The sequence below is a fragment of the Montipora capricornis genome, chromosome 11, assembly GCF_036669925.1.
Source record: "Montipora capricornis isolate CH-2021 chromosome 11, ASM3666992v2, whole genome shotgun sequence".
In the NCBI taxonomy this organism is placed as follows: Eukaryota; Metazoa; Cnidaria; class Anthozoa; order Scleractinia; family Acroporidae; genus Montipora; species Montipora capricornis.
The window spans coordinates 33,956,070-33,966,213 of record NC_090893.1 but is presented as its reverse complement, the minus strand read 5'-3'; the positions used below and the strand labels follow the sequence as shown (position 1 = coordinate 33,966,213).

Genomic DNA, 10,144 nt, shown 5'->3' with positions numbered 1-10,144 from the left:
ATAGCCCTTTTCATGGTTATTTTATTTATTTTAATTTTTTTTTTGCATTACAATGTAACCTAACGTGGATGCGAGGCAATTTCGGGTTAAAACTACGAAATAGCCTCACATACATGCTAGATTATATTGTAATGCAAATGAGAAAAACTAACCGTGAAAAAAGGGCTATTTAATTTGGAAAGAACGCTGTTAAGTTCCAAGATTTTAAAAGAACATGGAGGCCGAGAAGGTTGAACCTAGATCATAATCGACATTTGCGTAACTGATGACCACTAGACCAGTCACAGCAAGCCCATGAGAAAGTGTAATTGGTTTAAAGTTGGTGTTGAGACTTAAATACTTGTAGATCAGCGCCATTCGGAATAGGTGCTTTGAATTAAACACTGTTGATCAGCGCTATACAAAATACTTGAAAACGGTGCATGGGAATAGGCCACTTCGGAAATACCATAATACTCTTTGTTTGTCCCCCCAAATTTTGCATGAGCATGGTTTTTGTTTTCTCTTGGGACCATTGTAAGTCCCAAGAGAAACTGGAAACAATGCTTATGCAAAGTTTGGGGGGACAAACAAAGAGTATTATGGTATTTTCCGAAGTGGCCTTTAGTGACCTAATCTATGTACATCGTGTAATTGTCACGAGATGTCCAAGTGTCCTTCTCATCTGCCTCTTATCGCATTAACTTACCAAAACTTTCTTGCTGGGGAAAATTTTCAAGTCAAAATTATATTTTCTCAATAATTTACATGAAAAAACTACTGTTGTTATTGGTGTAGAGAAATACCAGTCCACTTTTGAGGCACTACACCAAAGTACAGAAAGAGGTATCAAAACAAGCATTCTGATTGGTCAGTGATCAAAATGGCCAAACAACTGCAATACCTGGATGGTGCAATTATTATATTATTTCCACATGTGTTGCTTCTGCTTAATTATGACAATTTCATCTCAAAACTTTTTTATTAATTGATACATGTAAGTAATGACATGATCATTCTCATGCAATTTGGAACAAATAAGCACTTGCAAATTTTCCCAAGACAGCAAATTCCACTTGACCTACAGGCTCATCAAACTATGGAATTGTTTGAAAACATGTCTCATCATCCTGTACACTAAAGAAAATCTGTTATATATGTCCACAAACCCATACCACCCAGGGTTGAAACGTGTAACGGCCCTTTGTGTGCTAGGAAACAAGCTTCTGAATATTCAATTTGCTAAGTACCATATTTGGAACAACAAGAGCGAGGGGTTTCCAAATATGGTACTTAGCACTGAAACATTCCACCAATCAGTTCACACTGAATATTCGGAAGCTGTGAACGTGTGTTACACGTTTCAACCCTTATGGGTTTCTGGTATGTCCTTATGAAAAGCCCAACCCTTAACCCATAAATGGGAAAGTGTCATGCTATTAAAGCCTTACCCTTAAGTCTTACAAAAACACCAAACAATTTTAACTCATTTTACTGAAGCCTTTTTTGTTGCCAACAGTGATGGATGGAGAAGAGGGAAAGGAATTAAATTTTGAAAACATTTTCACTTCACATGGATCCCCCTCTTCTTCTTGTAACTTATTTTTCTTTTTTTCATACCTTGGTGTAAAGCAACATAGCATTTCCAAGTAATTACACTGAAACTGAAAGTGAACTGCTGTGACAAAGTCCCTGCTATGTTATAACCACCCAACACCCAATGGGCATGACTACACTGGTCAGTGCTATTTGACTGCATTTTTGGCTGCATTTTCCTTCACTCTATGATTAGTGATATTACAGCAACTTTAGAGACCTACAAATGTCTTTAGTTTCTTTTATTTGATGATGACTGTCAACTTTACACTATCGTAATAGCAATTTAGCTAACTACATTAATTTGTAGGGCACAATATTAGTTAACCTGGAGGTGCCCAGCCTCTCCTCTTTGTGTGACTTTTCAAATAACAATCTTAAATTGTTTGTCTGAAGGGGAGAAATAAAAATACACAGTGACATGACTACACTGTACACTTTAGTTTTATTATGTGACTGACGTCCGTCTGATTGTTCTGTGAACAGCCTTGTTGATCTGGGCCAGGTTGTTCGAAAGCGGATTAACTTAATCCAGGATTAGCGTAAACTTTTGTTTCATGTTTTCAACTTTTTGGTGAAAGTTTCTTTTGCTTATTTCTGTTGTTCAGGATTGACTTCTTCTAATGCAAAGTTTTGCCGAATATCAGCGTTAAACAGCATTTGGGAATAGAGAAATAAACTCCTTGGTTAATTTTTAATCCGGGATTAGCGTTAATCGGCTTTTGAACAACCGGTCCCTGGCCTCCAGAGCGAACTCCACTGGAGTGTTCCTCTGATAAATTTAATGTACCAGCATCTGCAAGTGCATTTGGCCCCTGGATGGGCACGTAACAATGTAACTTGGGCGACCTTGTTGCAGCAAATGTGACAATTTAATGTGCTAATCACCAAACTTGGTTTGACTGAAGAAGCTTCAAAATCTGCTGTAATGTCTGTGGGGAATGTTTCTTGAGAGCTATGCCCACCAAAAGTGGTTTACTGGAACTGCTGCTGACAAGAGCTCCAATCTGTTTTGCATAAACGTGCCATATTTCCTGTTAATTTAAAGCAAGAAATTAAAGGCACATGTAAGTATCTGTACTGTGGTATTTTAAAGTCAGAGGGAAAGAGAGGAAGATTCAAACAATTATTTGGAGCCAACTACCATGCCTACTTACACTAGATGTTTGACTTTTTGACATTCTCCACCCTCTTATTTTTGTACCTTTTATTACATAACATTTGTTCTCTTTACTGGCGTTTTTGGAGATTGGGTCGGGGTAGAGAGTTAACATAGCAGGGTAATGACGTTCAAAAATTTTTTTTTTGGGGGGGGGGGAGGGGGTGTTTTGGTATCAAGGGAGTTGACTCCATCTCCAGATTTTATATCCTCAAAGTTGGCATCTGTACTTTCAAGTGTGTCAAATTCCAATGCCCTTCTGACTGAGTCAACTGGTCTCTAGCATTTGTAACAGTCAGGACATTTCATCAACATACCTCATCACTTCCCATCAGGGTTTTAGTGTGGAATGTTTGTGTTCTTGTAGATGATGCATCCTCAGAACTGGATAGTTTATTTACACTTATCTATTGATGGAAAAGAAATCTGTTATAATAATTTCTTTTCTGATTTTTTTGTCATTAGTATCTTTGGCTGCAATTGACCAAAAAGCCCTTGTTAAATACTGTACATGTGGACTTGTCCATGTCTTAGCTGGAAGTGGTTAAATTGCTTGCGAAAAAAGGACAAAATTAAGGAAGCTAGACACCATTTTTGGCACAGCTGTATCCCCTCTTGACTCGACTTGTGTTAAATTATTGTTAATTTCTAAACCCCTAAAGACAGTGTCCCCAATTAGAGTTCCAGTGCGAGAACGCTTTCATTTCCTGTTCAGTCAGTGGGACTCAAAATTATTAATACACTTAAAGGTGCAACCAAAATTTAAACAATGTACTGGTCACAATCAATGTCAATTAATCAATTATGGATGCTAATAAACAACAATACATGTATGAAGTTGAGTTGGCCGGGGCTTGCAAGTTGTCTAAGTTTTTCTGTGTTGTGACAGGATGCAAGTCTCTCATTATTGATTACTAGGTCGACAAGCTTTCATTACTACAGTATGTTTTGTGACTTCTATTCACAGTGAGGCTTCTCCATTGAGCAATACATTAATAATAATAATTATTATTATTATTAAACTGTATTTAGTGCTGATGGACTAATTGTGGACATTGAACATAATTGAGATTACTAGTAAATGAAATTGTGGGTTGGTTTTTAAGGAGATGGGAAAACCGGAGTCCCAGTGAAAAACTTCAGGAGTCATATAAAATAATGTCGTGGTCTGTTATACTAGTGGCTCAATTGGCTTGCCAGAAGATGAAAGAACAAGTCATATCAATATTAGTGTGTGTTAGACTCTTGGGACTGGATGGCGAACAAGCTGGCTCGTCAGTAGAGTCTCTAGATGCGGCCCTGAATTCCCGGCTGCATTGGTGGAGGAGAGTACTCTCACCAATGTGCCATCTCTGCGCCTATGCAATATGGTGAAAAGCCAGCAGCAGCTTTTGTATGTTTAAAAGAGACTTGGTTAAATGGTGAAATCCTAACTGCGGTGGGGTCTCTGTCTACATAAAGTCCTTGGATCCATGTCAATTGTTGCCCGACTTTGGAGACCCTCAAATTGAGTCAATTTGGGTTTAAGTGTGGCTGTACCGTTTGCCTAAAGGAACTTTAGTGTTATTGATTGGGACTGTTTAATATCCCCCGAGCAGCTCTGCGGAGCAGAACCTTCTGCTGACTTCCCACACTTCAAGAAATACCAGTTGAGGCCTTTCTAATTGCCATGATGGTTTAGTTGTTACTGGCGATTTGAACCGTCCATCGACAAGAATCAAGTCGTCTCATAAAATTATCACTATGGCAGCAGGCTTGCAGCAGATTGTCAGAGTTCCACCAAGCATTGATGCTACTCTTGACTGGTGTTTCACCAACAAACTTAAAGTGCTGTCCTGTACCACCCTCCCAAGATTGAGTCAAGTGATCACAATGCCTTGTTGATAAGCTGCATACATTAGATTACAATTTATTATGATCAATTTACAAAACAAACATGACGAGGCCAAGAACTGCTTCCCTGCATGACACCAGGGGCGGTTGACTGAGGGAGTTTGGGGCACATAAATCATATCAATGGACTGGTAAAACAATACACAAAAATTTGGTTTTATCAACAGAGTTGATAAAAGTTAATAATGTAAATTGACCACCGTACAGGGATTCTAAAAGCTGACGTTTCGAGCGTTCGCCCTTCCTCAGAGCGAATAGAGGAATTATGGGTTGTGTGTAGTTTTTATAGGAGAGTAGGGTACGCTATTGGTGGTGACATGGCAACGTGAAAAACAGGAATACATTAGTTAAATGAAAAGCGTTTATTAATACTGTGGGGATTTAGGGTGCTGATTTGAAAAATGATTTTTTGTTCCAGATTCTTGCAGCTTTCCGTCGTACCTAGGGTAGGGAAAGGTTGCAGATAGCCATGTGTTGTTTGGAGTAGTTAGGGAGATTAAAATTGCGAGGGACTGGCTTAGATGCATCTTTGTCATTCTTCTCAACATCAAGAAGGTGTTCGCGGAATCGGTCACCTAGTCGTCTACCTGTCTCGCCTATGTATTTATTACATAACGTACAGGTTATGCAATTTATTACATCCATTTAGAAATCAGTGGTGATCCTTGCAATCTGATTGGCTCTCAGCAATGCGATTTATTACCAAATCGCACTATTTTTTACTCTAAATCACATCATTTCCCCAGCCAATGAAAAAAGAACTCTAAAACAAAAAAAAAGCAATCAGGTTTCAAGGTTTGTTTAAGGTAACCAATTAAATTGCAGAAAAATGAAAGCCCAAGAAATCCATTGTGTGGCAAATTTTGCAACTTTTGTTCCCAACTGGATCAATAAAATATTGGTACTGACTAAAATCCTGTATTTTAGTGATTAAATAATATTATTGTGTGATTTCTACATGGATGTAATAAAGTGGTAAGTGAACTTCATGTTGTGCAATTTTGGTCTGAAATCATACTTGTGATTTCAAATCGAACCACAGGTGCCCCAAGCTCAGTGTGAGCATGGCCAACAAAAATATAAGGATTTGTATGGGAATCTCGATGAAAGCTTAAGAAGATAATTACATGAAAAAATTCTCAATTAAATAATTTCTCGTGCTGAAAGTATCTCTCACTCGTTCGCTTCGCTTGACTATATACAAGAAGCATATCAACAGATACAAGGAGCAACTAAACCCAGAGACCTTTACATATATATAGCCTCCAATCACACAACAGTACGGGGAGAGGACAAAACGCGGAGCCCTACTCGATGGAGTACCCTTTGGACTACCCAAATGGACTACCCTAAAAATACTATTTCGAATGAGTACTGTTGATAAATGAGTAAGCAGCATCTCAAATAGTGCTTACTTAAGCCTCAACACCCATTTTACACAGCATTGTTCAACAGTATTTAAGTCTAAGCACCCATTTTAAAAAGGTTAGCTTACATGAAGTAATCAGCCATAAGAACAATAATCGAAAGCTAACCTTTTTAAAATGGGTGCTTAGACTTAAATACTGTTGAACAATGCTGTTTAAAATGGGTGTTGAGACTTAAGTGAGCACTATTTGAGATGCTGCTTACACATTGATCGACAGTACTCATTCGAAATATGTAGTATTTTTATAGGGTACTCCATTTGGGTAGTCCATAGGGTACTCCATGGAGTAGGGCTCCGGCGTTTTGTCCTCTCCCCAACAGTACGATTTAATTTTGTCCCTGAGGTCACTCAATGAGCCATGATTTAAGTGGCCGTGGTTAAAAAAGCATTAAATTTTGTAAAAGACTTAGCTCACCAGATTGCCCATTTTTTCAAGCTGAGAAACAATCACAAATATTCTGTCCTGATAGCAGCAACAAAACACTTCGGTATGTATTCCGTCAATCAGAATAGCAGCCTACAAAGGACAAATTGAACTGTTTGATACTAGGATCACTGATAGACACTTCCTCAGATAAACAATACTCATCGGTGTCGTTTAATTTTAAGAACGAGAGTGTCTTTTCTATAACACTTACTTGCCGAGTCCTTGTCTTCGTAAACTGAGCGGCCATTTTATAACTCTGTGGGAGATTGGGACGAGATAATGGGATTGCATGTTGTGACGAAAAATTGTGGTGGTCTTTATAAACTTTATTTCCATTGTGATTTACATTTTCTTTATTGTTTCCAGAACATGCTGAGAATATATTTTCATATGGTTGGTATCTTTTTCGTACACTGCGGCCCCTTGAGAAATTGTATTGCAAAATTATTTACGCCCTTTTACGGCGGGTCGAACAACACAAAGTCACATTCCACAGGTCACTCGTTGCAGGACATTGTTTTACCTTTTGGAAAGTAACCAAAACCCTCAATTTGGCTAACCCTAGGACTAAGGTTGGATTTTAGGCCTAAGGTTAGCCAAATTGAGAGGTTTGGGTTACTTCCAAAAAGGTAAAACAATGACCTGGAACGAGTGACTTGTGGAATGTGACCTGTGTGTTAGACCCGCGGGCCTTTTCACACGTTGGAGTTTACTGTTTATGCAAGGGTTTTTAAGGTTCGTGGTGGTTCACGCCACTTTTCATTCATGCTAGGGACCCAACACTACGGTCTTTTCTTGTAGCAATTTACTATGGAGAACAGCGACGGTTTCTCGTATGCGTGCCACCCGCCCTCCCATTCGATTTATCTTTCTGATACTGCTTTGTCTCCGTTTCAGGCCGTAGAGAGTCTAACCTCGATCAGAGCAGGTGCTTCCGATGCCACAGGCTTGGCCACTGGGCAAGGGATTGCCTTTATGCATGGTCCAGCCAAGGTGAAGGCGGATCACATAATGCCAGCATGGTCAACATGCCGGGATTCACCTACAAATGCAAAGCCGGATCAAATCCTAGACAGTGAGTCCTCTACTGAGAACTTCGAGGACATAGTTCAGGTACTGCAGCATGAAATTTGCGTTACAATTTCTACTTCTGGAGAAGCATTGGTACATCCCCTTTCATTTTGAGCGTCATAGAGGAGGGATATAAGTTTCCTTTCTTTGCTTTTCCGGGACCCACCGCTTTTAAGAACAATAGATCAGCGCTGGAGCATGCAGAATTAGTTGCGAGTGCGTTATAAGTGCTTTGTCAGTCTGGCCGTGTTATTCGGTGCGCAGCGCCCCTTAATGTCTTCAAACCCCTTTCTGTTACTGTGCAGGCCAACGGTAAAAAGAGGTTAATTTTGGACATGAGATACGTGTACAGGCATTTGGAGAAGAAACGCCTAAAATATGAGATGGGGGCCTACATGTTCACGGCCAATTAACAAAACAGAAAGCAAAACGGTGAAAGATGATTTATTTAGGGATTGACCATTTAACTCTTGAGGGGGGGGGGGGGGGGGATGAATGATTCCTGGTCAGCAAGTTTTTTTTTTCTTGCAACCTTGGTGGGCAGGATATTTTTTTAACTCCTAAATGCTCTGCAGGATATTTTTTTCTCTCCTCACTTCTCTGCAGGATTTTCTTTTTCCTCTAAGAAAGTGTCGTGTTTACATTTACAGAGTGTATTTACATTTACATTGTGGTTATTGCAATAAAAGTTCTAATATGGAGCTGGAAAGCCTTAAAATGTTGTAAGCTATACAAAATCATTCTTGTATAGCTACATGTTTTCGGAATGTCATTCTTTAGAATCATCAACAATATTCAACAATATTCTCACATGATAAGTGATGCTCCAAAGGTAGATTTGAAAATGTTTAGCTTCTTAATTAAAAAAAAAAAGCTAAAAATAGCAAAAAGCAGTTCAGAAATGCTCGTAGCATGGTAATTACTGCTAGAATCATTAGTTACAATTTAAAAGTGGACTGAAATCTCCAAAACAAATGTGAAAGCAGAATCAAAGTTAGTTGATCATGGTCTAATTTGTTATATGTTGTCTTATATTATATAAGACATTGCAAAAACCTTATATTTTAATAGAAAGTAATTACATGAAAATGCTTCAGTTGAAAAGATTAAAAATGATCAAATTATTTTTCTTTGTCTATTAAAACTTGATTCTTCAAATAGAAAAATTTACCTCCATTACTGCTTGTGATAAGCTAACGAGTTTGGATACAGTGCGAGCCAGCAAGCCAGAAATCCCTCAGGATCCCAATAACCGCAAGCTACCTAAGGAACTGTAGGCTAACTGCAGTGCTAACTAGGCTAGCCAATGTGTGATTTAGGCTAACCGTAATGGCTTGCATGACTCCTATGCCTTGGAGCCATGTGAACCGAGCAGGCAATGAATCCCTTAAATAAGAAAATAAAAGTTGAGAATGTTGCTGAAAGTGCCAAAAAGTGCCACTTGTAGTAATAAGTGCCACGCAGCATACGAAGTTTTTAACTTGGTTCATTTCATTATTTAATAAATCCCTTATCCCATTATAAGGGCAAACCGCAAGCTACCTAAGCTAACTGTAGGCCAACCGGTGTGACGTTTAGGCTAACCAGAGTGTAATTTAGGGTTAGCAATTTGTTATTTTAATAGGCTAAACGGAGTGGCTCGCTGGCTTGCAGATTATCCGGAATGGTTGCAGTTTTGCTGGGATTTTGTAAAGCCCCCCAGGAATGATGAAATAGCTTTGCAACATTTTTTTTTTCTTGCTTGCAGCAGTGCAATATATTTTTTTCTATTTCATTTGTGCTGCATGCAATTTTTTTCTTGCAACAAGCGCTTGCAGGAATTTTTTTTCAAAATCACCCATCCCCCCCCCCCCCTATCAAGAGTTAAATGGTCGGCCCCTTAGTGCAGGTTTTGTGTCTAACGATGATGAGTCTGTTTGGGAGCCTTGCCACAGAATTCTCTGGTTGGGTTAGGTTTTAGGGTGTTTCAAAAGTTCGTTCCGATATTTTGTTCGCTTTAATTTCAGTAATTATTGTAACTACCTCTTGGAAAATTAAGAATGTTATTACTTATTGATTTTACAACGAACATCTTAAATATTAGTAACCAGAATGGCCTCCTTTATTGTTTACAATATTCTCTAAGCGGCGGGGCAGAAAACCGCGCGAGTTCCTGAAGCGTGTCGAGAGTTGGCACTTTTTCGCCCGAACCCTTGTCGCCCCCCCCTCCTTACTCCCCCTTCTAGTGTTTCAGGGGCTGCAACTTTGTACGTTGTCTCGTCAATGATATTCAGTTCAGGTGAGTTTGCCGGCAAGTCGTCTGTGGGTATAAAAGTTTGGCAAATTCTTCTGACACCATGTCTGATCAGCCTTTGAAGTGTGCGCCGGCGCTCCGTCCTGCACAAAGGTCATAGCCTTCTTTGAGCTAAACAGCTTTCTTTTCGTCGGTCTATCTATGGTGTGCCGCCTTGAGGTTAACGGTTTTACTTCTGTTTTCTAGAATGTATTTTGTTAATTTTTATTTATTTATTTTTTCTTAAATAACAACATTTACTTACGCCGGCATACAATAATACCATACATTACATAACATACATGTATTCAGTAAGCT

At 39.0% G+C, this 10,144-nt stretch overlaps 1 protein-coding gene across 1 annotated transcript; it reads right to left on the bottom strand.

The window, feature by feature from the left end:
- Positions 1-1,802: 1,802 nt before the first annotated feature.
- Positions 1,803-6,757, bottom strand: LOC138024853 (proteasome assembly chaperone 3-like). Its single transcript, XM_068872045.1, has 4 exons — positions 6,695-6,757; positions 6,472-6,573; positions 3,052-3,141; positions 1,803-2,609 (listed from the first exon to the last, which is right to left on the bottom strand). Exons 1-4 carry the CDS (start codon positions 6,728-6,730, stop codon positions 2,460-2,462), a joined length of 378 nt encoding a protein of 125 aa, XP_068728146.1. The 5' UTR covers positions 6,731-6,757; the 3' UTR covers positions 1,803-2,459.
- Between the last annotated feature and the right edge of the window lie 3,387 nt (positions 6,758-10,144).

Excerpts from the sequence above, each read along its gene's own strand:
- LOC138024853 (XM_068872045.1), bottom strand. The coding sequence starts at position 6,730 with ATGGCCGCTCAGTTTACGAAGACAAGGACTCGGCAA. Across the intron at positions 6,574-6,694 it reads CGAAGACAAGGACTCGGCAA|GCTGCTATTCTGATTGACGG; the intron begins GTAAGTGTTATA and ends TGTCCTTTGTAG. Across the intron at positions 2,610-3,051 it reads CCCTGATGGGAAGTGATGAG|GAAATATGGCACGTTTATGC; the intron begins GTATGTTGATGA and ends TTAAATTAACAG.